Source organism: Amborella trichopoda, chromosome 8 (assembly GCF_054954075.1).
Source record: "Amborella trichopoda isolate Santa Cruz 75 chromosome 8, AtrichopodaSantaCruz75HAP2 v2.0, whole genome shotgun sequence".
NCBI classification, from domain to species: domain Eukaryota; kingdom Viridiplantae; phylum Streptophyta; class Magnoliopsida; order Amborellales; family Amborellaceae; genus Amborella; species Amborella trichopoda.
The window spans coordinates 1,780,123-1,805,688 of NC_142343.1; the positions used below are offsets into that span (position 1 = coordinate 1,780,123).

Below are 25,566 nucleotides of genomic sequence, written 5' to 3' on the forward strand. Positions count from 1 at the left end.
AGTAAATAGACAATGTACTTCCGCAGGAGTATGAAATCTTTTGGCATGCTTATAATCCAAATTTATAAGAAATTTTGGAGAAAATGGAAAATACAAATTGCCAATTGAAGGAAAATTTGAAAATTAAATATTAGAGAGAGAAAGTAAATTTGAAATGTTCATATTCCAATATTACAAGAAAATTTTGAACCTTAGCATTCTGGTGGCCACTTGATTTCACATCTTATGGGTAAGAATAATTATGATTTTTTTTTGTAAGGAAAAAGTAAGTGATTCTAAACATGAATGAGGTTTATATATGGCCTCCTCTTTATTAAGATGCACTTCTAAATTATGCCTAGAGATGATCTTCAGGTGTCAAAAACTTTAGATGGTTTGAAAAGCTATTTTCACCTCCAGTTATGATATAAAAGATTTTAAAAATCATATAAATCGAGCATATCTATAAACACCTCAAAACTTTGACAATAAACAGTTCATAAAACTTGTTATAAGATTATTCTTAAAGATCTTTTTTTTCTTTATATCTTTGCATTTTTTAGGTGCACCTCGTTTCTAAACGTTCGAACACCTCCTTTTCATTACCTTTCTTTCGAGTAAGATTTGTTTAAGGCCCACACTTTATACTATATAAGGAAGGTGTACTTCTAAATTTTACAAGAAGATGTAATTCCAGTGCTGGAAACTTTATGATAGCTTAAAAATTCATCGTCAACTCTAATTATCAAATTTAGAATTCTAAAATAGTATAAATCAAGTAAATTAATAAATAATTTAAAAATAACCGATCAAAATAATGAGTTATAAGCATTATTTTAAAATTTATGTTATTTTTTGATATATTGAGGACAAGACGATTGGTTGGAAAGTTTTCCCATTTATAACTACTTCTCTAATCAGGTTAACTTTATTAAAAGAAAAAAAAAAAAACTTCTCTAATGATTTTTAAGATGCACACTATTACTTCTTATAATAAATAAATGATACTTTCGTCATTACGGAAAAATTGATAACCCCCATTTCTGCAAAATTTTTGGATAAAGAATAAATGGCCAAATCACTCTTCCCGCTCTGAAACCCTCTCCCCTCTCTCTCTCTCTCTCTCTCTCAACTCTACCTCACTTCCTCTCTCATCCCCATCAATGGCGGTTTCCCTCTCAACCCCGTCCCTCTCCTTCTTCTCCTCCTCCCTATTTTCTCACTCTAACCCACTTTGTAAAACCCTCTCTCTCTCTACGTCCTCAATCCCTCACCTCTCTCTCTCTAACCCTCCAAACCCCAAACCCATCGTCTCAGAGCTTTCCACCCTTCCAGTTCTCACCTTCGATGGCGAAAACACAGGCAAAACCCTAACCCTAAACCTCAAATCCGCCCCCACCGAAACAGCGAGGGCAGTTGTTCACAGGGCCATAATCACTGATCAGCAAAACCAGAGGAGAGGGACGGCTTCAACGCTAACCAGAGGCGAAGTGAGAGGAGGGGGCAAAAAGCCCTACCCCCAGAAGAAAACTGGCCGAGCTCGAAGGGGCTCTCTGAGAACTCCACTGAGGCCTGGAGGAGGTGTTGTCTTTGGGCCTAAGCCTAAGGACTGGTCCATTAAAATCAATAGAAAGGAGAAGAGGCTGGCAATTTCGACTGCGATTCTCAGCGCCAGTGTTAACACAGTGGTGGTTGAGGAATTCAATGAGAAATTTGAGAAGCCAAAGACTTCGGAGTTTGTAGGGGCTTTGAAGAGGTGGGGCGTAAACCCTAAAGAGAATTGTATGGTTTTCTGCACAGAGGTTTCCGAGAATGTGATACTGTCCAGCCGAAACATCGGGACTGTGAAAATCTTGACGCCAAGGACTCTGAATTTGTTTGATATTTTGAATGCCGAGAAGCTGGTTTTTACGCAGTCAGCGGTGGATTACTTGAATGAGATGTATGGGATTGAGGCTCCAAATGATGATGATGATGATGATGGAGAGGAGGAAGAAGGAGAAGCGGGTGGTGAGTTTGATATCTCTCTTACTTTCTGATATGATAGAATGAAGGAATGATACCTCTCTCATTCCTTCTCTCTCATATAAACACTCTCAGACCTTGTGTTTAGGAGTCCGAATTCTCTGTATTTCTCATGCACCCATTCGCACACCTTTGGTTTCGGTGGGTTAATACACCTCTCTCTCTCACACACACACACACACACACACACACACAGACGTCCATACTGTCAGTTTCTAGAATGATCTCTCTCTTTCTCTCTCGCGCGCACACACAAAAACACGATCTCACACACGCTCACACGATCTTTCTCTCTCTCACACACAGTAAGTTTCTAAAATGGTAGAACTCTCTTTCTCTCTCACACCCACACGCACATCTCTCTCTATCTATCGCACACACACTCGTGAGCTGGCCCATACGCACATAGGGCGCACAGTGACAGTTTCTTGTGCGATAGAATGTCGCATTATTTGATATAATAATCAATATTGCATTATGAGGTTCATATGAAGGCAATTGGGATTTATTACTCTTATCTCCATGAGACAGAGCCCCTCCTTATCACTTTATGATTTGGATATGTGTAAACTTTCTGTTTAGAGTAGAAATCATACTGGAAAGAAGTCATGGCAATCAGTTTTTACACTCAGAGTAAAGGTTTATATTATACAGTGATATATGAATTTAGGACTCCTCACTTTTAATACTGATACTCAGTTTTGAAATTCTAAAAAATTAATTTCCAATAACACACCCAAAGTGCCTTCATTCTGTTTTTGTTCCCTTTGTTTTTTGCAGACCTTAAGTTAGAGAAGTAACCGGAAATTCAACTTTTGCAGGGAAATCCAAACTTGCTGCCATGTCTTATGACCTCTCTTTATTTTTCTCTTTTATTTTTCGATGAACTTGACTGTCTTGTGTTAAAATCAAATCAAAACGAGATATTAGACATATATGCATGACCATATGGAGGGTACAAAAAGGGAAGCTCAACCCCCCAAATTCCAAAACAAATATGCTGTCTCAAAAAATGCAGAACATCAAAAAGTCTGTATAAAATTATTTTTTGGACTCACCTCCCATGGGTGATTGAGAAAGTGTATTGGCAATAGTCCCTGTTTCGCCAGGCCATTAGCAATGCTATTGGGCTTCATGCCAAACATCCTGAAATGAGATATTGAGTGGTGCACTCAGCGCGAGAATTGCCTCAAGCATTTGATCGAGTCTCCACAGGCAATAGATTTCTTGTTAGCCCAGTTGGTGTTTTTAGAGTTCCTTTTGACCATTAATGAGTTGCCCCATCTTCTGTCAAATAATTTGGGTCCTCGTAACACGGCAGATGCGTCGGTCTCCGATGAACTAGTGATGCTGACGAGTCCCAAAAATGACAAGATTGTGGTGCTAGTACTATCCCTAAAGATGCCACCGACCCCTGCCCTACCAGGAGTAGGAGGGAATACTCATCAACACTGAGTTTGATGGTGGCTGGCTGTGGGGTTGACCTTGTAATGGTCGTTCCCTAGGTTCTAGGAAGGATTTCCTAGTTATAATGAAGTCTGAGGTGGCATACCCACTGAATATCTTGACTTGTCTGCTAATGTCATCCTCCTTCGAGTGTATCGATTTTTCATTGCCTTTAAATATTAATGCATTCTTTGATAATTATTACCTTTGTTTATTTCTTTGAATTGTCATCATGGATATTTTTCTTGTATTCTTTGATGGGGTTCATTTTTTTTACTGCTTTTCAATGTTTCTAAGTTATTCAGTTATTATAAAAGCTTCCATGTTTTTACGCTCCTGATCAATTGCCAAGAAACTGTTGCCTTATTTACGATTTAGATTGAATATTGTTATATTGAGGGTATGATCTTTAATAGAGCTGAATGGCGGACCAGGATTCCTGTAGCCGATCCCAATTAATTGGAAAAAGGCTATGATGATGATTGAATATTGCTACAGCCCTTTCATTAGATACTCCTACTCCTTTGCCCCTAGAGCTATCTCTAGACCTGTGCTTAACTGCTCATAATTTTTAGGGTTTCAAAGCTTACCAAAAGCATCCACCATTAAGGTTCCAATCTTGAGGTTATGCTTTAGATGCTATGGGTTTGTGCAATGATTTAGAACCAAATTTTGATAGAGTTCCATTCTAGGAGCCAGGGTTCACTATTTGAGGAGAGCCGCCTTCCCTATTGTATACTCTACTTATACATGCCTTATACTTTAATTCATTTATATATACTTCTCTAATGAATATATGTTTTTCTTCAAAAAATAAAGAAAATACTGAAAAATATTAATTTGTTCCTTAACATCTATTATAGGAGATGAAGGAGAAAGAAGTTCAGATTCAGCAGAGTAGCAGCCGTGGAAAATGTTCACTTTTCTTGCAATTCATCAATCCTTTTGGAGCCAATGCATCCATGTAAAGAGAGGCTACATCTCCAGACTTTGGCAATAATTCTGCGATATAGTCTTCCCCAGGAGCTGGAGTTTTTTGGCATATTATAATGGTCTTGTATTGCTTTCTCTCCTTTTTTTCCTCTTTTTTTGGTAAATTGTATTCACTTCTTTTTATCGGCCATTAATGTGCCATGAAAGCTGTTGTATGCCAACCTTGCTTCGGAAAACTGTCATGTGGTAGATCAATTTAATTGTTTTCTTGGCTTGATCAGATGTGGAAATGCCGTGGAAATTGGCCTTAGCTAATTTTATTAAAACCACTCTGTTGCTTTTCCCTCGGCAAATGGGGGACCTAATTAGACCAGGCAAGATCTGTTTTTAATTGACTGGAAGAAAATCCTTGCAAAGTGTTAATTTGCTATAGTGATTAATCTGAATTTCCATGGTTGATCATAGCTGGTTTTTGAAAACTCAGGTGGGTCCACCCCGCTGAGCTGGGGACAGGCGCACTATGCTTGGACTACCACGTGTCGTTTGAGGTGCACATAGATCAGATTATGCGATTGTATTGGTCCTTAAAGGACAGTTGCTTATGAGAGCCATAAGCTCAACAACAGGGAATGGAGGTACTCAGCACACAAGAAGGAGATGGTTGCAATAGCACATTGCTTGGTTGGGTTTTAGGTTTGTGATGAGGAATAGACACGACGTAGTTTACAACACAGAAGAAGTTATCTTGGCAAGAGTTTTGAGCAGTGCTAACTAGGAACCTAACATGCACATGGGAACTGGAGAATTTACCGGTTCTCAATGTTTTATTATATTTTTGGACAAACCCAGCTAAGTCTATGACAGACACGACTTGGACTTGGGACCCTTTCGAGTTCTCACCGATTATGTTTTCTTTTGTTGGGTTTATGTGGCCTTTAAAAGCCTTATGAGCGTGTATTGAAATTCTTTTATTATAGTGAAACGTAAACTCAGGAGGAGTGTGGTCCCTCGATGACCATACTAAACGAATGATGTTTGTTTATACCAGACTGTGTTTATCGATCTAGGCCAGTTGGTTGGAAAACCCAATGTACCTAGGTATAAAGAATTAATCGATGAGGGTTTTGGGTTAGCCCTTGATGAGGTCGGAGTTTACGCTTAGATGAGAGAATCGAAGGATTGTATGACCCTGGTGTGTGATGATAGGCTTACTGAGATGGGGGCCAAAACTTCATTCATGTTTCATCACACGGCATGCATATTCATAGATCGTTCGGAAAAACCAGATATCCATTTTTGAGTGAAGCGGATACATGTGCGAGATATACCTTTACGCGTCATAGAGCTGTGGTCGCATAAGGTCATGGCCTTGACTCGTCTCCAGGGAAAGACCTGTAATCCACATATTGAGATTGCGACCCTTTGATTTGTCGACTTAACTTTGGTGATTCGTTAATGAATTTTTGCTTGGACTGTAGGTCATGGAAAACACTGGGTTGGTTCGATAAAGCTAGTGTGGTCTGTAGTCCATAGTTGAAGGTGGAGTACTCCATTATTACAGATTAAATTGCTAAAACCATACGGATCTTTTTTTCATTATATTAATTTAATTTTGTTCATTTTATTATTGAAATGATTTTAGTTTTATTATTTGAATATTTATGAATCTTTCAATATTTTAATTATAATTTTTGGACTTATAAAAATATAGTTATTGATTTTACAAAGTTGTAAAAATTCAAATATATATTAATTCGTTTTATTTAATTTTAAAATTTTTATAAAATTTCATGAGGGCTCAAAGTGCACATGAGCCTACCATATGGCATGTGGGTGGGGGCCTACATGTGCCCCAAAAGGGTGGCACGCCCCAACCCTTGGATTCTCTTGTTGCTTTGTGTACAAGTTTGTTAAATATAGTACTTTTGATTTGTTGCATGTGGTCAAATTTTGAAAGGGAAATATTGACCTTATCTTATTTGGTAGTATTTATTTACTTGATAATATTTGATATATATTTATGGAATATGTGACATGGATCATGCAATTTTATGGAATGCAAGATATTTATTTTATTTAAATATATTGATGGGAAAATGGTTTAAAGAAGGGGGGATAATGGTTCTAAGCACATTCCATAATGTTGATGGCCCATTTATAGAATAGATGGTTCAGATTTCTCACCCCACAAGTCACCTTGATCGACGGTTCAATTTCATGAAAGAGACAAATTATGGGAAAATCTTAAACTTAAATATCCACTATAAATAGGGTTGTTTTCCTTCCAATCTCTATACACCTCTCTCTCTCTCTCTTTCCTCTTTAAGGGTCATATCCCGCTATATACTCTCTTATTTTCTCTTTTTACTCTCTCTCTCCTAAAAATACATTAGGGGGCATGCCCCAATATAAGTACTCTCTCTCTCTCTCACGATCTAATCTAATTTTCTCTCTCTACTCTCTCTCTCTCTCTCTTTCTCCTCAAAAGACCTTCAACATAGATACTCTCTCTCATGATCTAATCTAAGGGGTTGGAAAAATTAAGGTTTAAGCTTAATTATTTTGAAGTTAGGATTTTGTAGAGATTTTAATGGGTGGTTATCTAATTTAGCTGAAATCAGCATTTCAGTTCGATATTGAAGCTAAACCACAGATCCTGCGTCATTGGATGTGGTTATTCGGTAGTGGGGTATAAAAAGCCCGGTTGAGGTAATCTCCGTCATCTTTTCTTTTATTTGTTTGTTCTTTTATTTTATATTCTCAAGCACAGTATTAGGTTGTATGAATGGTATCAAGTAGTTGAGATGTATTTTATTGATGTGTTATTTATTTTTGAAATTTTTATTGTTTGTAATAAGACCATCTGTGAATAATCTTGTTGCCAAAATTATAAAGGGTGATTATTATTAAAAAAAAAAATATCGTATTTTATCAGCAAAATATCACATAAATCTTTCCTTCATCTTCCGCTTATGATCACTTCTAACGTAAACAAATGATAAAAGGTAATAACTTGATGGTGGTGTAAGGGAACATATCTCTATTGGCCATGCACAAGATGGGGCTTCATCATGCGCTTGTTAAAAATTAAGTGAAATTGCAAAATTAGCTGAACCACTAAAAAGTGGGGAAGAAAATGCACTCATTTAAACCCCAAATGGGGCCTTATGAGAATCCCTCGCTATGCAATTGTCTCTCTGAATATCTGAAAAAACCAAGTGAAAAATGATACCATAAGGAGGTATACTAAATCTTATGGGGTCATTTCTCAGTGTATTCACCCACCCTCAGTCTTCACCGGAGCCGCTCCACTCTCTAAAATGATGAAACTAACATCAATCTCTCTCATGAATTGTAAATAGTAACCACATGAGCATCGTCCCTCACTAAAATGATTGAAACCTGCTTGCTCTCTTTTTCTCTTGAAAAGTGTTAAAAAACTCGGCTTAAGAAATCGACCAAGGGCAGGCTCTGAGTAACCGGTAAACCGGCCTAACGAGGCAACTGTCGGATGGTAAAAAAAAAAGTTAAAATAAATAAAAAAATCTAAAAAAATATGAAAGATATATTTAAAGCATGATTAAACAAGCACATTCAAATGAAATTGAAAATGAAAATTAATTAAAAAATGGATTTTAAAAAATTGATTTGTGTTTAGAGGTATTTTTTAATTTTTTCAAAAAAAGACAAAAACTTAGTAACTATTCATGCTAAAACACTTTCCAGTTTTTGCCAAAACGATTTCAATCTAACCTTAAACACTGCTCTCGAACACTCTTCTTTCGAAGATCTGAAAAAAGCTAACCAAGTATTTTGATGTGGACGAGGGAGGTCATGTTGAATCCATCTAGTCAAGGGTCCTTTTTGCTCTATTTATGGAAATTTTTTGTCTTTCAAAACGCCCAAACAAGTTAACCCATTCATTGGGTAAGAATGAGGGAGGTCAAGAATTCAAATTTCTGAAAGTTCCTCCAAAGCGCCTAGAGAAAATCAAGGCCTTGTTTTTTAAAAAAATATATTTTTGCTTTTTGTTTTTTGTTTTTTTAATAAGGTTCATATAAAGTACCCTCTCGTACTTTACAAGTAATCAACTAGGAAGCAAACCTCTAAATTTTGGTTGAAAGCACAGTTTTGGCATTGAAAATTTGATGATGACTTGAAAATCTGTTTTCATCCGCACTTATAAAATTTTAAATTTTGAAAATGGTACAAACAAATATCCATAAACATTTGAAAGTATTGAAAATATATCACCTAGATAATTTTTTACAAGATGTATTATTTTTAGGTCTTGAAATTCCTTATTTCTTCATATTCATACATCTCAAGATATCTCGAGGTCGAGATGATGAATCGGAGGATTTTACAGCATCAAAATATTATCTATCATAGAATTTTTTAGGTGCACTTTATTTCAATAGTATAAGGTTGATACCTTACATAAACTTTTTTTTTGCTTTCGAGTTATAAAAAAACAATCAAATTACTTTAGTCTTTAAAGTCTTGTAAGATGAATTAATCTACTTCCTCGGGTTACACTTAAGTTCTCTCTCTTGATTGTCCGCTCTCTCTCTCTCCTTTTGCTCATATCATGGGCATACTAGTGATAAAAGTTTAAAAGGAAATTTATCAAAATAGTAATGAGTGATGCACTAAATTTATCAAAAATGACAAAATTTAGGAAAATTATTTTAGTTTCTCAATAGACAATACCAATATGAAAGATCCAGAAATGATGTTAAAGTACAAAATTACCAATTAGTACATTACATTTACTAAAAGGAAAAGTTTATACAAGGTGTGAACCTTATATTATAAAGATAAGACCCACCTCAAAAACTCACAAAAAAAAGTTGTTCAAATGCTAGAAAATCCTCCATTTGATCATCTCGACAACAAGAAGTATTGATTTTAATAGAAAAAAAAATATTTCAAGTCATAAAAATAGTGCATCTTGTAACGTATTATCTAAACCATCAATTTTCAAGATTTTCAAGTATATATAAATCTACATCATTTTTAAAACTTTAAAATCCATAATTAATATTTTTAGGCCATGATAGGGCTTTTCAAGGTGGAAAGTACAACTTTTGACAAGGTTTGGAGGTGCACCTTAATTTGTTTGTTTTTTTGAGACCTTATATAAACCACCCTTTATCAAAACTCATCCATCCATAAATATCATTTTGTCAAATGAACGGTGATGGAGAGAGCAGCATCGAGCACTATTCTGTTCAAGGGTTGCCACTTTCTACCCATCCATCACTATCCAAGCATTGATTAGACGGTGACAACCTCATGACCATTTAATTGCCATAATAATGAGAAGCATTATATGTACTAAGATGGGGGTGCTTCTGCATTTTATTGATTGGTCAGTGAGAGAGAATGAGGAGCATCTTGGGAGGAATAATCTTTAAAACTGCTGCCTCTATCAGGTATTTTATGCCCCATTTCTCCACTATTTTGAAGCATCATTTTTCAACTATTCATTGCTATTTCAGGATTATTTGTACAGATTAAATTACATTTATAATGTACTCTTAGCAATATGAGGAATCCTCAACTTTTTCTCTCTCTCTCTCTCACATTATCATGTTTGTTCTCCATTTTTTTTTTACTACTCATTTAATTACAAGGACAGATATAATCATTGAATGAACTTGAGTTATTGGCTGATTAAGGATTATAAATTGATTTGAATTGTGGGGGGATTACTATGTTGCATCAATAGGTATTAGTTTTGGAAAAACATGTTTAAATTGTAAAATTCCGAGATATATCACACCCATGTTATATGTTTTCACTTTTCACTTGTTTCTATATTTTGTTTGACATTTTTTCATTATAATAAAGAACCCCATTAAATTATGTGTGTTAAATACCTAATAGGAATACAAGCCATTCAATCGATGTCAGAATCAGAAATCCCAATTCGACTCTTCCTCAGGTTTGTGACACTAGTTATTGTTGAACCAAACATCATAATTTCTATTGAGTATCCAGTCTCCATCAGTTAATCATCTTACTTCAGTATTTTGTCAATGCATTAATCTGTGTGTTTTAAGGTGATTAGGTTATGCTCTTTAAAGAATTCCAAATTACAAGCATTTTTTCTTGTTTGGTCTAAAGCCTGTTTGATGCCTTATTGTGGGCATGCTATTGAAAAAGTGTCAGCAACTTTTTGTTCATTCGGGTGTGGTTTATATAAGGCCGAGGCCCTAAACAGTCAAAGTAAGGGGTACCATCAAATGTTGAAATAGCTTAAAAATATATTTTTCATTTCTAATTATAAAATTTAAAAGCTTTCAAAATTTTAAGGAAAAATTTTATATAGGGTTGAGGCTCTAAACAATCAAAGTAGAGCCCACATCAAAAAATTCACTAAAAAGAGATTGTTTTGATCCGTAAATATCCTCAAATTGATCATCTCGATATGAAGGTGTATGGACATGAGAAAAAAAAACAAATTTCAAGTTTTGGAAATAGTGTTTCTTGTTGTAACACATTTTTGGACCATCAATTTTCAAGATTTTCAAGTTTTCATCAATCTACTAGATCTACACTATTTTTGGAACCTTAAAGTTTATAATTAAAGATGAAAATTTATTTTAAGGCTATTACAAAGATTTCCAGTATTGAAAGCACATTTCTCAACCTTATTTGAAGGTGCGCTTTACTTTGATTGTTTAGAGCCTCGACTCTATACAAACCGCACCCTATTATAAATGGAGCAGATCTATGAACACTTGAAAAACTTGAAATTGACGGTCCAAAAATGTATTACAAGATGCACTTTTTTGAAAACTTGAAATCCCTTTTTATCATGTTTGTACATCTTGAGGTCGAGATGATCAATTTGAGGATTTTTGGATATCGAAACAACTTTCTTTAGTGAGTTTTTGAGGTGTTCATTAATTTGATTGTTTAGAGCATTGCCCTTATAAAAACCTTTTCCATATAAATAACCAACTATTTAATATTTTATCGATGTCATTTGATTTAATTTCAAATCAATGATCATGAATTGGAAAATGTTGAAGCAAAAAGTGTAGAGCATGTATACCATGCTTCTTTGCCCTCAGTAACTTGGGAGGATTTTTTTAATTTAAAATTTTGGAAATTGCTTAAGAATTACTAGATGATTATTTTCTTAAAAAATAAAAATTTAAGTTCTCAAACACGATCTCACAATTTGAAAATGGGTTTGCCTCTATTCAATCTCAAGATATTTTTTTTTCAAGTGCATATAGAGTACAATTAGATTTTTTTTTATTGAGGTTAATCCAGGGGTTGAATAGGTTTTACCCAAGGGTGTAAGTGGATAGTGTATTCATGTGGGAGTAGCATATATGAGGTATCAACCTTATACTGTTGAAATAAAATATACCCTAAAAAATCGCTAGAAAGGGTTGTTTCAATGCTGAAAAACCCTCAAATTGATATTTTATCCCCAAGATGTATGGATCTAAAAAAGAGTAAAAAAGATTTCAAAATACCCATACTTAGCAAAATTGTTAAATTTTAGAAATTTTAGGTTTATTTTAATATATATATTTTTATGTTCATACTATTTTTTTTTTTTTTTCTTTGTTTAAAGTACACTTACTTGGGACCTTAAATATCCGAAGTGAGAAGACAATATTGAGTTTCTTATTTTGAATATCCAGAATATAAGACTCAAAGTCTTGGATTCGGATGTTTAAGGTAAGAAACTATTTGACTTAAAAAAAAAAAGTGTTGACTTCGAACTTTCAAAATCCAAAATGCCAAAGGATTTACGAACCTTGAATATCCAAAGTCATTTTGACAATACTTGATTTTTGAACCGTGAGACTCTGAAGTCAGAAAAAGTGATTTGACTTAAGACCTTGAGGTTCCGAAGTCATTAAGAACACTTAATTTTCAACCATGAAGGTGTAAAGTTATTATAGAAAAAGTCACTTGAAACATCAATCTAAATTTGTGGTCACTTCGAACCTTAAAAGTTTGAAGTAAGGCATTTTTTGGAAAAATAAAAATAGAAAAAAGAGTATGAACACAAAAAAAAATTCAAGAATTTTTTTAATAAAATTAATTTAATCGAGGGACATGGGTGTAAATTACTTTTTTGAAATTCATGCTAATATTCACGGTAAATAGCAAAACTAAAAAAAAAAATCCCCAAATGATGTTTTATATTTACTTAATTTTTTTTCGCTTATTTATTTATTATTTTTCCCAAATGCCCCATAACTAATGTCTTTATCATCACTCATGAGCAATGTATTCATCTGCAGAAAAAAAGTTTATATAAGGTTGCAACTTTAAAATGTAGAATTAAATATCCATTTCAAAAATCCATCATAAAAAGTTTTTTTTTGGATGTTGGGCAACCCTCAAATTGATCATCACAACAAAAATGTATTAATATGAAAAGAAAAAAAGGATTTCGAGTCCGCGAAATATCATATCTTATAACACATTATTTAGACCATCTATTTTTAATATTTTCATGTGTTTATATATCTACTTGATTTGAATCATTTTTAGAGTTTAAAATTCTATAATTAAAAATAAATATAGAGTCGCAAGGCATCCCAAGACATTTATGATAAAATTTAGCATCATGCTAAAGTTGCAACCTTATAAAAACCACACTCTTATTTTAAAGCTAGCAATTTCTGTGCCGATGTAATAAAAAACAATATGCACCAAGATCGGGTTTTTTCCCGAGGGCATAAATGTACAATAACCTCCTTCTGGAGCATAAAATCTTTTGGCTTTTCTGTCAATAACACGCGTTGGAAGCCTTAGTTTGCTGCTCCAATTTCTAACCCCTCTCTCTCTCTCTCTCTCTCTTCCGCCATTGTTAAAGGAATATGAGCTCGAGCCCTCTCCTCCTCAAAACCCTCTTCTCTTCCCTGTGAAATTCTCTCGGCCTTTCCTTTCTGGATCGGATTCCACTCAATTGTCCGCCATTGCAGAGACGAGCGATAAAACCCTAATTTCTCAAATCTGCTCATCTCTGCCATTTTCTTCAAGGATTCGCTCAAGATCCATTGTTATTATTTGGAGCCACTGTTCTCCTGAAAAGGTATGAATTTTATTTGAAACAAGTCGATGTTTCTTTTACAAAAAAAGGTATGAATCTGTTGGTTTTCATGAAAAGATTTATTCCATTTCTTCATCCGCCATTTTTTCCTCCCAATGGGTTTGATTTCTCTACCCGAAATCCATAAGGAAGCAATTTTTATTTTTTTGGCCTATTTTTTGGCTCTCCGTTTTTTCTTTCTGAAATTTTTCTTTTCAAATTTTTTTTCTCGAGTTTCCTGCTGCATCTTGTGAGACCAGTTGATTTCTCTATTCATAATAGAGAAATCAGTGCCCAATTGATTTCTGATGACATTCAAAACCCTAATTTTTTACCAAATTAAATATCACAGAGAGAGGGGGAACTGGTGATAGGGTTTGAATCTTTTCTGAGAATTTGTTTGTGTTATAAATTTTCTATTAGTATTGGTGTATCCATTTTCTGTTTGAGTAATTGATACCGAGGCATAAGCTATGCTTTATTTCTGCAGACCCCAAAGTCCAAGAAAGTAATAATCCTTTAAGTCCTTGTTCATGTCCTTCATAATTTGGATTAAAAACCAAGTTTTATAGTGCAGAAGAGGAAGCAAAACAACCTGAAAATCATAGAAACTAGAAGACTTCATCTCCCATTTCTTCCCAGATTCGAAATTCAAGTTTTGCAGGAGAGAAGGGATAAAAAGGATCCAAAAACCACTGAAACCTGCAAGATCCGATCTCCGATTCTCTCCCACTTACAAACCAACTAGATTGGAAATCTCCACAAAAGAAAAGAGAAAAATAAAAATGCATATGATCTCTGGTCAAGGAATGGGGCTTTAGGAAACAAAGCATTTTTTCCTCAAACTTGGCCCTTAGTGGTTACCATTCACAATTATTGGTCACCATGGCCTGTTTAGCCCTTTCTATTCAACCCGTTAATGGCCCCGATATCCTCTTGCAAACACGAGAATGGTTCCCTCCTGCAAGAGCTCTGATTGCCCTAGCTTCATTCAGACAAACCCGACTCGCTTTCTCTTCTGGAAAAATGGCGGCACCTTCTGATGAACAAGATGCAGGCATAGGAGATGACCCACTTGCTGCTTCAAGTGGTCAAGTTATAGTAGGAAAAGAGAGCAAATACCGAGTAGTTTATAGACTTGTTAATGGAGTCTATGTCCTTGGTATAACGACTCCTGACCGAGATGACTCTATGAACAATATCTTTGAATGCATAGGCATAGTTAACCAGGCGGTTAGTGTTGTAGTAGCAGCTTGTAGAGGTGTTGATGTGACCCCAGATAAACTCCATCGAAAATACTCAGAGATTTACATGGCTTTGGATATAGTTTTGAGGGGGGTTACCAGTATTCGATTCGCGAGCATATTGAGCTCAATGCATGGAGAAAGTATAGCTAAAATGGTGCACTCTGGGCTAGATTTAGAGAAATCATCGAGAGGGGCAGATAGTTGGGCTCAATACGAGGGCTATTACAATGAGCGCCAAGCTAGTGTAGAGATTTTCACAAACACCAGTTTTGAATTGCCTTCTGAAACTTTAGCAGCTGGTAATGAGGTAGCCATCACTCTTGCTCCAGCTCCTCAGAGCTCAAATTCAACAACTCAAGAGCCACAAAAAGAAGCTGAAACTCAAGCTGAACAAGACCCATTTGCAGCTAGTGATGCCGTAGCCAAAACCAATGAATTAGCAGGTGGATTTAAGAAAGATAAAGAGGGGGTATCAGATGTTACGAAAGCTCTTGCTGGGCTCGAGATCACAACCCTTCCTCCAGCTAGTGCAGCCAAACCTACTTTTATTGGGGTCGAGGGTTTTGAAGGTGAATATGGTGGGATTGAATTTGGTAATGAAGAGGCCACAATATCTGAAGCTTTCGAAGGTTTTGATGATGCTTTTGGTGGGGGCTTGGATGCCTCAGAATTTATTACCACCACCAAGAAAGCCAAGCCTCTTGAGCTAGGGCTGGGTGGGCTCGAAGAGCTACAATCAGGTACCAAGACCAGTACTATAAGCTCCACTGATAAATCTACTCCTATTGAGAGCCTTCTGGTGAGTAAGACAAACGAAATTAAAGGTCCTCAATTGTACATTTCAGAAGAGATCAATGCAGAATTTATGGAGTCTGTGCTTTCAAGAGTGGGCTTACATGCTGTGGTTTACTTAAAAACCCTACCTACTAAGGATTCAAATGGGAAAGAAACTGAAATCTCATTTCGCCTTGATGGAACCGACAGGATTAAGAGGGCAATTATGCAGGGTTCCGTGATAAGCAGCCTTGATAATGGCATGTTTCACATAAGGACTCATTCAGCTGATGACCCAGTTCCTGTTTTGAAGTATATTATGCAACCTCGATTAATCCCATTGCCATTAAGGGTTCGACTGGTTAAGCGTCACACTGGAACTTTGCTCTCTGTAATGATTCAATATGTGGGTAATCCAGAGTTAACTGTCCCATTAAGAGATGTGGTTTTTATACTGAGACTACCAGTTGATCCTGCTTTATTGAAGGTTTCTCCTAAAGCTTTGTTGAATAGATCAGAGAGAGAACTAAGATGGAATGTTTCAGAGGTCTCAATAAAGGGTCCTCCAGGTCGGTTAAGAGCTCAGATGCCGGTTGACCAAGACGCGAATAAGGGAGAAGAGGCCGAGGTTATGGCGAGGGTTAAGTTTTCGGTTGAGGGGAGCACACTCTCGGGGGTTTCTCTTAAACAAATTTCAGAAGGGAAAGTGGAGTTCAGTGAGGGAAACCACAGGTTCGGGAGTGGATTTTATCTGTGTGCTTGATACTTGCAGTGGAAATCAATCTCTCTCTCTCTCGGGGTTTCTCTTAAACAAATTTCGGAGGGGAACATGGAGTTCAGTGAGGGAATATTTTTCAAAAAAAAAGTGGAGTTCAGTGAGGGAAACCACAGGTTCGCCAGTGGGTTTTATTGGTGTGCTTCATACTTGCAGTGAAAATCTCTCTCCTCTCTCTCACACACACACACAAACACACGCACATTTTCTCTTTACTTTTTTGGTGGCTTTTCTTATTTCTTTGTCCAAGATATTTTTTATTGCAGCACATGTAATATTTGTTGAATTGAAGTTGTTAGAGCTTGTTGATTTTTGTTCCTGTATTGAGGCTAATATAACTTGATCGTATTTTTTTGTCAGTCTGATTTTCTGACGTGTGTATTGAATGAATGTAAGTTTGCTTCTTTCACCTTTGCATAGTGGATTTCTACTTCTAACTTATTCTTTTTATCTTAGATAGAGATACCGTAGACTGTTTTAAGTTCATCAACACCTCAAACATTTAAATTTTTTCATAGATTTTAATTTTCTCACCCTACTTTTAGTTGCTCCCCACAAATATTTAGAATAGAAATTTTTGAAATTACACATGAGGGATAACAATTTAACACCATCCCCATATCTATTGATATAATTTCAAAATACCCATAAAAAACATGTTTTTGAGTTGTAATAGTTGCAGATGGGCAGAACCTAAAATACTTCCATCTCTTATAGGTATTTTGATGAATTTTGCCGATTACAATGTTAGCCTTGGTGATAATAATTGCCCTTCAGTGATTTAAAAAATGTTGGGTTGATACGGAATTGTCAGTCCGACCTGATAATCAGTCACCTTATTTTGGTTCTGGCTATATATAGGAAAACGGCCAAGAATAGAAGAGAACCGGCCGTTCTGCTCAGTAAAACGACAGTTCTCTACAATAAAATGGCGATCTGGACCGTCGATTCATTGATATGGACTGGTTTTTTGCTTGTTCACTTTTTTTCATGTGTTGTTTTGCCGCTTCACTGTTTTTTTGGCATAATAAAACAGGTAGCGGGACTGTCGATTCACTGATCCGGACCGGATTTTGGGGTGCCCAATCCGGGTCACCAATTCATTTTTTAAATCACTGATCGACTCTATTGGTTCCATATGTGAATATATTTGTTGCATTCATGGTTTCCTAACCCGGAATTTATATGTGAACATATTTGTTGTTTTCATGGTTTCCTGACCCTGAATTTCGATAAGCTGACTTCATTGGTTGCCTCTAATTGTCGATGTAACCAAGGATTTTCAGTAATTACATAACAAAATGTGGGGTAGGTCAGGTGGTTTGGTTTCTTTGGACAAAGCAAGGTTCAAAGGTTCTACTCTCTCTTAGTCAAATTGATATCTCTACAGCTTAGCCAAGGCATCAGATTTTCAACAATTACATCTGTTCAACTGTAGAAAACTGAAATTATGCCTATGCAGTGTCACTTTCTTTCAGGGGTTCCTAGATTGAGCCTTTCAAACCAAAGATTGACCTATATATCTTCGCTGTAAAGGGTATTTATCGAAACACAGTTAAGATATTAATAATTAGCATCACACCTATATATCAAAGGGAAAAGTTTATACATAGCCGAGGCTCTAAACAATCAAATTTGAGCCTACTTCAAAAATTTTCCTAGAAGAGGTTGTTTTCATGCTCAAATATCTTCAAATTCATCATCTCGACATAAGATGCATGGACATGAAAAAAAATAGATTTCAAGTTTTGAAAATTGTGTATTTTGTAATACATTTTTGAACCGTCAATTTTTCAATATTTTCAAGTTTTTATAGATCTATCGATATACACTATTTTTGAAGCTTTGAACTTTATAAATAAAGATGAAAATATATTTTAAGGCTATCACAAATATTTGTAGTATTTAAATTACATTTTTCGACACTATTTGAAGGTAGGCTCGAATTTGATTGGTTAGAGCCTAACTTCTATACAAACCACACCCTATATCAAAACATAAAGGAAAATGGTTGGATATGGCTGCAGCCCTATCAAAATAAGTAAAGCTTCACCTAATGACGCATTGAAATTGTAATTCAAGCATTGGAAAACCTTTGCATCAATCATCTCGACTTAAGCATCATCAAGGAGATTTTTGTTCCCAAAAGTTCTTTTGAGACCAGGAATTGAGGCGAGTTTTTTTTTCATAAAGCCTAGGCCTTATAGAAACTTCATCTATACATAAAATATCAACCATTTTAACTCTTGATTTACCTGTCCTTTGATGAGATTTTTGAAAATAAATCAAAGGAAATGATGAGATGTTAAATGTTTCATCTCTAGGGTGCTTCACGATAAAGTTCCGTTTCCTTGAAAAGCGACCATTTTAATGCTGGTCTCATAAAAAAACCTTGTGCAGATCACCCTCAATCTGCATGATTTTTATGGATTGAGAACACAAGTCTCCTCTTAAAACACCTACAGATTCATTTTTGCCCTCTGAAATCCGTCAATATTCATGCTGTTGATGGATTGAGAACTTAAATACCCCTCCCAGACATCTATAAATCCATTTCCATACTTACAAAATGGATTTCGGGCTCCTATAGTGTGTAAATCTAACAAAGTGTCATTGAAATGAACAGTCTATATAAAAGATTATGTTCTCTCTAACTACATCAAGCACGCTACTCTAATAGAATGAAACGGTAAGCTCTCAGCTCTATTTGCTCGCCAGCTGTTAACCTTTCGTCAAGCCCTCGCATCAGACCCTTTCTTTGGCATCAAATATGTACCGGTCTTACAGGATCTGCACCTGCAATAACCCCTTGAAACTGACTCACAGACCCGCTTCAAGCCATGTAGGAGAAGAGGGCAACTACGACTACACACATGAGGCTTGGTTTGCCCATGAGTAAGGGCTGATCCTTCCCTACCATGTCACTCAATTGGAAGCCACATCCATATAATTGCTCGTTGGTGGCTGCTTTTACTCAAATTGCACCTATCTTGTATCATCATGGAATTACGACTCAGATAAGCTTTTTTGGCCTCCAAAACCCAACTCTTTTGATGAAAATGGGGAACATTATACAAAACTATAGACTTCGTAAAAACCCATCCATAAACTCATCCAATGTTTTTCAATTTTCACGTCAGTAGGATCCAACTCTCGAACGAGGCACATTGTTTTCAGACAATGATTAAGTCACTTTTGTTTGGACCTGAAAAGAGAAATTTGATTTGGAGCATGGGAACTAACTCTGAGGTTATGCACCGAAGTACATTCAAAGCAAGAACTATCAGCTGATTTTGAAAAAAAATAATGCAAATTTTAATTATTTTTTTATGTTTTAATAAAAATTCACAATCATCCCAAACTGACAGATGTGAAAACATGTAGCTGAGAATACTCTCGACTTCGTGAAGTCTCAAGTAAATTTCCGAGTATCTGAAAAAAGAATAACACGATACCGTGCCATCCAGTTCTACATCAGACTAGGGGTGTTTATAACCTCTATGAAAACGGTATAATCATATACAACCCCATTTCAATTTGTTTACAGCCACGAAACTCATTTTTCACTACTTTCATGCTGCACTCGACTTTCTGCAGAAAATAGACGGACTATCTGCAGGTAATAGAGAGAGAGAGAGAGAGAGAGAGATCATGCTAATCAGTGTAAAATATGCTTAGTAATGCTGCACTAAATGCCACATGTTTCTTTTATTCGGCATTGGCAACAGAACTGTAGAGAGAGCGAGATCATGCTCACTACTGTCAACGACGCTTAGTAATGCTGCCCTACACATTTTTCTTTTATTCAGCATTGGTACCCCTACGGTGCAGATAGAGAAGTGGGGGTGGGGCGTGTGTGCTGGGGTTGTAAAATCACTGTAGTAACCTATTTCCATACAGAAAAACATTACGTATTGAATCATATTCATAAAGATAGTGACTTCAAGAAATCGAGCAGCTAATCTCAAAGAGAAATCAACAAGTTATCCTCAAAGGGATTAAATTGTGAAAAAAATACTAAATTTAGAAATAATAGAACCACACAAATTTGGAACGAAGGCAAGAAAAAAGAAAAAGACAAAAAGGTAGAAGAAGACGAAGCAGAGCAAACATAATCAACATAATTAACGTAATACTACGCTTACAAGAAAGAAGCGGCAATGCTAAATTATCATTTTTTACCCCAGGAAGCTGCTTCTCCATCTTAAAATACATCAAGAATATTGAATCTCCATCTCACCCATTCAAACAGATGAAAGTTCAGCGGCAATATCATGTCAATGAAACACGAAAACCACCAGAGGAACAAAATTTGAAAGGTTGTTTTTTTTGCTCCACAATCCATACGATAATTAATATACAACTCCCAAAAACAAAATAAAATTCTAAGAGGAGATAAAATTTCTGGGAGAGAGAGAGAGAGAGAGGCACCATTCATCATCAGCCATGCATCTCATCGCTCCTCTTCGGCAACTGCCAAATTGCTGGCGGTAGATTAGATGTTCAATAATAAAATTTAAACGGAACTCAAACACAATATTCAATTTATGTAAAGCAGCTGCGTACTGTATCATGCTGTATCTATGCTACAAAAAGATTGAGAGAGAACACGAACTCCATGGAGAAATCATCGATTATTTGCCCATTAGAAAAACAATGGCATTGTCCATGTTGGGAACACGCAGTCTCCTCAGTAGCCCACTATTTTGTTTTCCTTTCACTAGGTTTAGCTGCTCCATTTAGTAATGGGCAGAAAGCAATTACAAGCTTCTGTAGTCTATAACAGTTACTTCATCTTCGGGTGCGTCAAGGTCCTGGTAACTGCAGATTATAGCACAAAAATATATCAGATGTAGAAGATGGTATATTGAGAGAAAGAGAGAGAGAGAGATGCATCCACTACAAGTTCATGAGCCAGTCCCTCCAGTGAAATTGAGCATCAAGAGCTTAGAGAAAGTATAAAGTATAAATCCACAAAAGAGTCATCACTGACACCTACTGTAGAACCTAACTCAAATCCTCCCACAGGATCCAAGCATCCAAAATGAATGAACCCGTAACTCGCAAATGGCCAAGGATCAGACGTAGAAAAAGCATATCAAGCTTACCTATAATAGATATTGATGGCAATCTCAAAGTTAAGGATTTCATAGAGGAAGCCTTCCTAGGGTACACTTCAAGACGATGAGCATTATCATTCAACTTAACCAAGCATTAAATCTTGGCAATTTTGGCAACAAACCGTCGTGCTTTTGAAAAACTCAAGACAAAGGTGTACAAAAATAATGGGAAGTACAGTATATTGCACGGATTATGTAAAACCATATATTATTGGGCCATCGGCATCCATAAAACAATTGAAAGTGATGCAGACAGGAGAATGCACCACAACTGTCATGCCTTTGTGGGTCCCACTCTCTCTATCGCCATCCATCAATGTCAAAAAGCGGTTATAAATATTTCCTTTTGTAAACCCTAAACTCTGAAGCCTAATATAATTTCCCTATATATAACTATTCTTTGTAATGGGCAGTTACCTTCTCATACGCCGAGGATCATGGCGAAAAGCCGGATTTACAGCAATGATAGGAGCTGGGCCTCCAACCGAAGGGCCTGGACGGCCTTTCCTGCCTCTTGGACCACCATTGCCTTCATAAGGGCCAGGGCCACCCTGCTCTCTCAACATGCGCATGGCAACTTCAGGTGGAGCAGGAACAAATGGTCCCAATGGTCTGAAACAGAACCCACAGAAACATAAGCCCTTAAGAAAACCAAACGAAAAAATATTTAGAGAGGTCTCTCTCTCTCTCTCTCTCTCTCTCTCTCTCTCTCTCTCATGCACACACACACATACACAGAAACCATTGTGATGATATTTCAAGAAAACACACTCACAAAGATAGAAACCATAGGGATGATAGTTCAACAAAAACACACACACACACAGAAACCATAGCGATGATAGTTCAAGAAAATACAATCACAAAGAGAGAAACCATAGTGATGATAGTTCAACAAAAAGAAATGCAGAATAACCATATAATGAAACAAAAACAAAAAGCAAAGGCAACTAGCAGTGTGAGAAAATTGAACCCGTGAATACCTACCCTGCACCAGGAACGGGCATTAAGACAGGAGGAGGAGGTGGCATATCAGAGCTAAAGGGAGGCATCCCCTGCCCACCACCATAAGCATCAAACATAGGGGAATCTGGATTGGCACCTTCAGCTCCCCCTGCATTAGGCTGGAGATCCCGAGATGGTGAATTCTCACTCCTGTCAAATCTTTCTTCAATGTTGGCCCTATCTGCCCTGTCATGGTCCCTCCTGCTTCCACGATCATCTCTCAAACGACTACTTACATCCAGACCTGGTCGGCGCCTTGGAGGCCTGTCCTTCTGGAGAAAAAAAAATGGAACACAGTATGACACATCGATGAAAAACCTACCCAGGAATATACAATGATGAATATTTTTGCCTTTTTAACCCAGAGTTTCTCTCTCAAGAAAGATACAATGATGAATATTTTTACCCAGTGTTCCCTCTCTCTCTCTCACACACACACACAAGGCATCAGCTTAGACATCCGAGTTTGGGGAAGGAGGTCAAGGGATGTTTGTCCCCACATGCCAATACAATGCACCCTCCCTCCCTCTCTCTCTCTCTTTTACACACATCCTCCAGTGTTTTCTCTCTCTCTCTCTCTCATTTACACATCTTCTACACACATTTAGGCTTTGGGGCCCTCCCTCCCTCCCTTCCTCTGGGCTGCATAAGCATTCATTCGTGCCTTGATCCCAAAGATGGATAACCAAGGGCAAGCTCACAAGCTCATGCTGTAATCATTGTCTATTTTACAGACAATAATCTTACCGGTCCCGGTTGCTGAATGACAGGAGTTCCACCAGGAGCATTTGCATCACTGTAACACAAAAGAAAGAGGGTACAAATTCAAAAATAAATGGCATCAGCATCTCACAAATCCTAATTCTAGTTGAGGACAAAGAAGAGATCTGAAATATAATTAGAGGAACATCATCTTATGCATCACCAAAAGATTTGTATGTATCTTTGAGAAACATTTGAGACAAGTAGAGATCTAAATAATTAGCAAAAACCAACATCAAATATCTCCATTTTATTTTTTCACTTAGAAAACAGGAAGGTAAAGAGACACCCAACCTCAACAATGCAACCACATGGATAACCAAAAAAAAAAGGAGCATTCTGAGAGGGTCCAAAAGAGCATCCTGAAGAGGGGTAATCATCCTTCAATGAAATGATGATGATGAGAGAATGGGAACCACCAGAACTAGAGAGGATCCCAATGTCAGTCGCCACTCTCCATCACATGTTGTTGGACCCAATGGCTATGGTTTTCCATAGACCATTGGGTTATATAGTATACTTTCCAAAAAAACAACAAAAAAGAAATGTTACCTCATGTAGTTCTGGAAGTAGAGATCCTCCCGCACTTTCGAGGTGAGCTCCAAAACCAGGTCTGCATGCTTCAACCTAAGATGCTTGTGGACGAACTCAGCTGCATGAAAAAGCTTTGTGCACCCCTTAGCTCCACACCCATATTTCCAACCATACTTCTCATCCCTTATTTTTCTCACCAAAGGATCCAGGGCCTCAACAGCTGCTGCATCTATCTTATCCTTAGCAGTCATCACTTCCAATGGATCTTGACCATGCAACCTCCCCTGCCAAAATGAGTCGAGCTTCTTTTCCCACTCCAAGCCACCTCCATTTCCTTCTTCAAGACCCTTATTCTCTCCCCTCACATGCCTAAGGCCCTTGGCCTCATTAGTCTCACTCATCCCATAGTAGTCTACACCATGAACTCTCCATAGGTAAGTGAGAATTGTGTCCAAGAGCTCCAACCCCTCTAGGCCTTTTACAATGGATACACCTCTGACTATCACAATAGGGCCCATTGACCCACCACGTGGTTTCTCCCCCTCTTGTTTTTCTTGGTCGGCAGTGGAGAGAAGATGGGGTTCAATGCCCTTCTCAAAGTCTAGTTTTCTCAACAAGGCTAAGGCTTCTTCGAGGTCGGATTGGATTCTTCTGGGCTCAGAGGCGATTGGGTGGGCCTTGGGAGCAGCTGAAAAGAGCTCGTTTTCTTTTGTGGGGCCTCTGCCATGTCTCCTCCTTTTTCCAGTGGGGTCTGCTTCATCCTCTGAGTTTTGGTCGCTACCCTGCCCGGCTTTGTTTGATGCCATTGGATTGATGCTTGGACCCCTTAAATCAAAATAGAAAAAGACATGAGATGCAAAGTACGTATCTTGAGACCTGTTTTTCTTTTTATGGGGAAGTACAACATACACAAGCTGTGCATGTTATAAGGTACAAGCACGCACAGCTTGTTTATGTTTTAAGCTACATAGTGGTCCCTCAACAAAGGACCAAGGAGACTGATTGTACTTCTCAATGGACATTCACCTAGGTATGGATCATGGATGGCCTGGTTATCTACCATATAACATACATAGGATGGTGCACCTTCTGTTCTAACAATAGTTCATAATGGTTCCATTTTCCAAGGTTCTTCATTAAATCCAGAACAAGGTTTTTCATGGCTCTCAAATAGTTTTCAAGTCTTTCTCCAGGAACCAAAACCCAAATAGCAGAGTTTGGTTGAATATACCTATAAAAAATATTTTTATATAATTTTTATAAGATAATTATTTGTTTGGGAAATAACAGTGAAGTTGAATTCTTCTAATCTTAAAGTAGGCAGGCCATTAACACCTGTACCTCCCAATTGTTAATCAAGAAATGATATAGATCCAACAGATGTTGCCACAATAAAGATTTTATGCAAGCATCATATATAACCACCTACCTTGTTTTCTTATGTCTTGTTGGCAATCAAATTTCATTAGTAGGGAATTTTTCACTAGAAGTTACATTAAGAAAAATAGGATGCAATTCAATCTTCAAAACATAATGTTAATAACAATAAATCAAAAAGAAAATTTAAAATTAGTTTGCAAAATTTACAAAGAAAAATCCCATTTAGTTTCGAAATAAAAAAAGAGTCCCTATTTTCATATTCACACTCAAGTCCCAATTTTTTAGAGTGCATAGTGGTATTTTAAATTTTTTTTCAAAACCCCAAATTATGCCCAAATTCAAGGCATCCATAATTCTCATCATCACGCACATGTAAAAATATAAAAAAGATAATAATACAAAAAAAAATCACAATCACCTATAAAAGATACAGGGGTATTTTGGTATTTTTATTTCTTTCAATTTTTTTATTTTTTCAGATGTGTGATGGTGAGAAATATGGACACGCCAAAT

General features: G+C 36.6%; 3 protein-coding genes and 2 long non-coding RNA genes across 8 annotated transcripts in view; 4 read left to right on the forward strand and 1 right to left on the reverse strand.

The window, feature by feature from the left end:
• The first annotated feature begins 974 nt into the window (after positions 1-974).
• Positions 975-4,663, forward strand: RPL4 (ribosomal protein L4). The gene is made up of 2 exons (XM_006848063.4): positions 975-1,989; positions 4,314-4,663. Exons 1-2 carry the CDS (start codon positions 1,143-1,145, stop codon positions 4,349-4,351), a joined length of 885 nt encoding a protein of 294 aa, XP_006848126.2. The 5' UTR covers positions 975-1,142; the 3' UTR covers positions 4,352-4,663.
• Position 4,664: 1 nt separating this feature from the next.
• Positions 4,665-5,425, forward strand: LOC148780695 (uncharacterized). The gene is made up of 2 exons (XR_016060258.1): positions 4,665-4,757; positions 4,868-5,425. It is a non-coding gene; the product is annotated as an uncharacterized LOC148780695 (long non-coding RNA).
• Positions 5,426-6,300: 875 nt separating this feature from the next.
• On the forward strand, positions 6,301-10,537 carry LOC148780696 (uncharacterized). The gene is made up of 3 exons (XR_016060259.1): positions 6,301-7,092; positions 9,763-9,821; positions 10,276-10,537. It is a non-coding gene; the product is annotated as an uncharacterized LOC148780696 (long non-coding RNA).
• A 2,601-nt stretch (positions 10,538-13,138) lies between these two features.
• LOC18437863 (muniscin carboxy-terminal mu-like domain protein) lies at positions 13,139-16,611 on the forward strand. 2 transcript variants are annotated; one of them, XM_020669614.2, is made up of 2 exons: positions 13,139-13,459; positions 14,034-16,611. In XM_020669614.2, exon 2 carries the CDS (start codon positions 14,342-14,344, stop codon positions 16,238-16,240), a length of 1,899 nt encoding a protein of 632 aa, XP_020525273.2. In that variant the 5' UTR covers positions 13,139-13,459; positions 14,034-14,341; the 3' UTR covers positions 16,241-16,611. The 2 variants fall into 2 exon arrangements, with proteins under 2 accessions (XP_020525273.2, XP_006848125.2); XM_006848062.4 differs by having other exon boundaries at positions 13,149-13,459; positions 13,947-16,611.
• Positions 16,612-20,717: 4,106 nt separating this feature from the next.
• Positions 20,718-25,566, reverse strand: part of SE (C2H2 zinc-finger protein SERRATE (SE)) — a 30,210-nt gene continuing 25,361 nt past the window's right edge. For all 3 annotated transcript variants that reach the window (XM_006848061.4, XM_088873238.1, XM_088873239.1), the window contains exons 8-12: positions 23,692-24,498; positions 23,125-23,173; positions 22,360-22,649; positions 21,790-21,984; positions 20,718-21,073 (exon numbers count right to left, since the gene is read on the reverse strand). In XM_006848061.4, the coding sequence (XP_006848124.1) occupies positions 21,013-21,073; positions 21,790-21,984; positions 22,360-22,649; positions 23,125-23,173; positions 23,692-24,498 (1,402 nt within the window). In that variant the 3' untranslated portion in view covers positions 20,718-21,012. The remainder of the gene's footprint in view (positions 21,074-21,789; positions 21,985-22,359; positions 22,650-23,124; positions 23,174-23,691; positions 24,499-25,566) is intronic.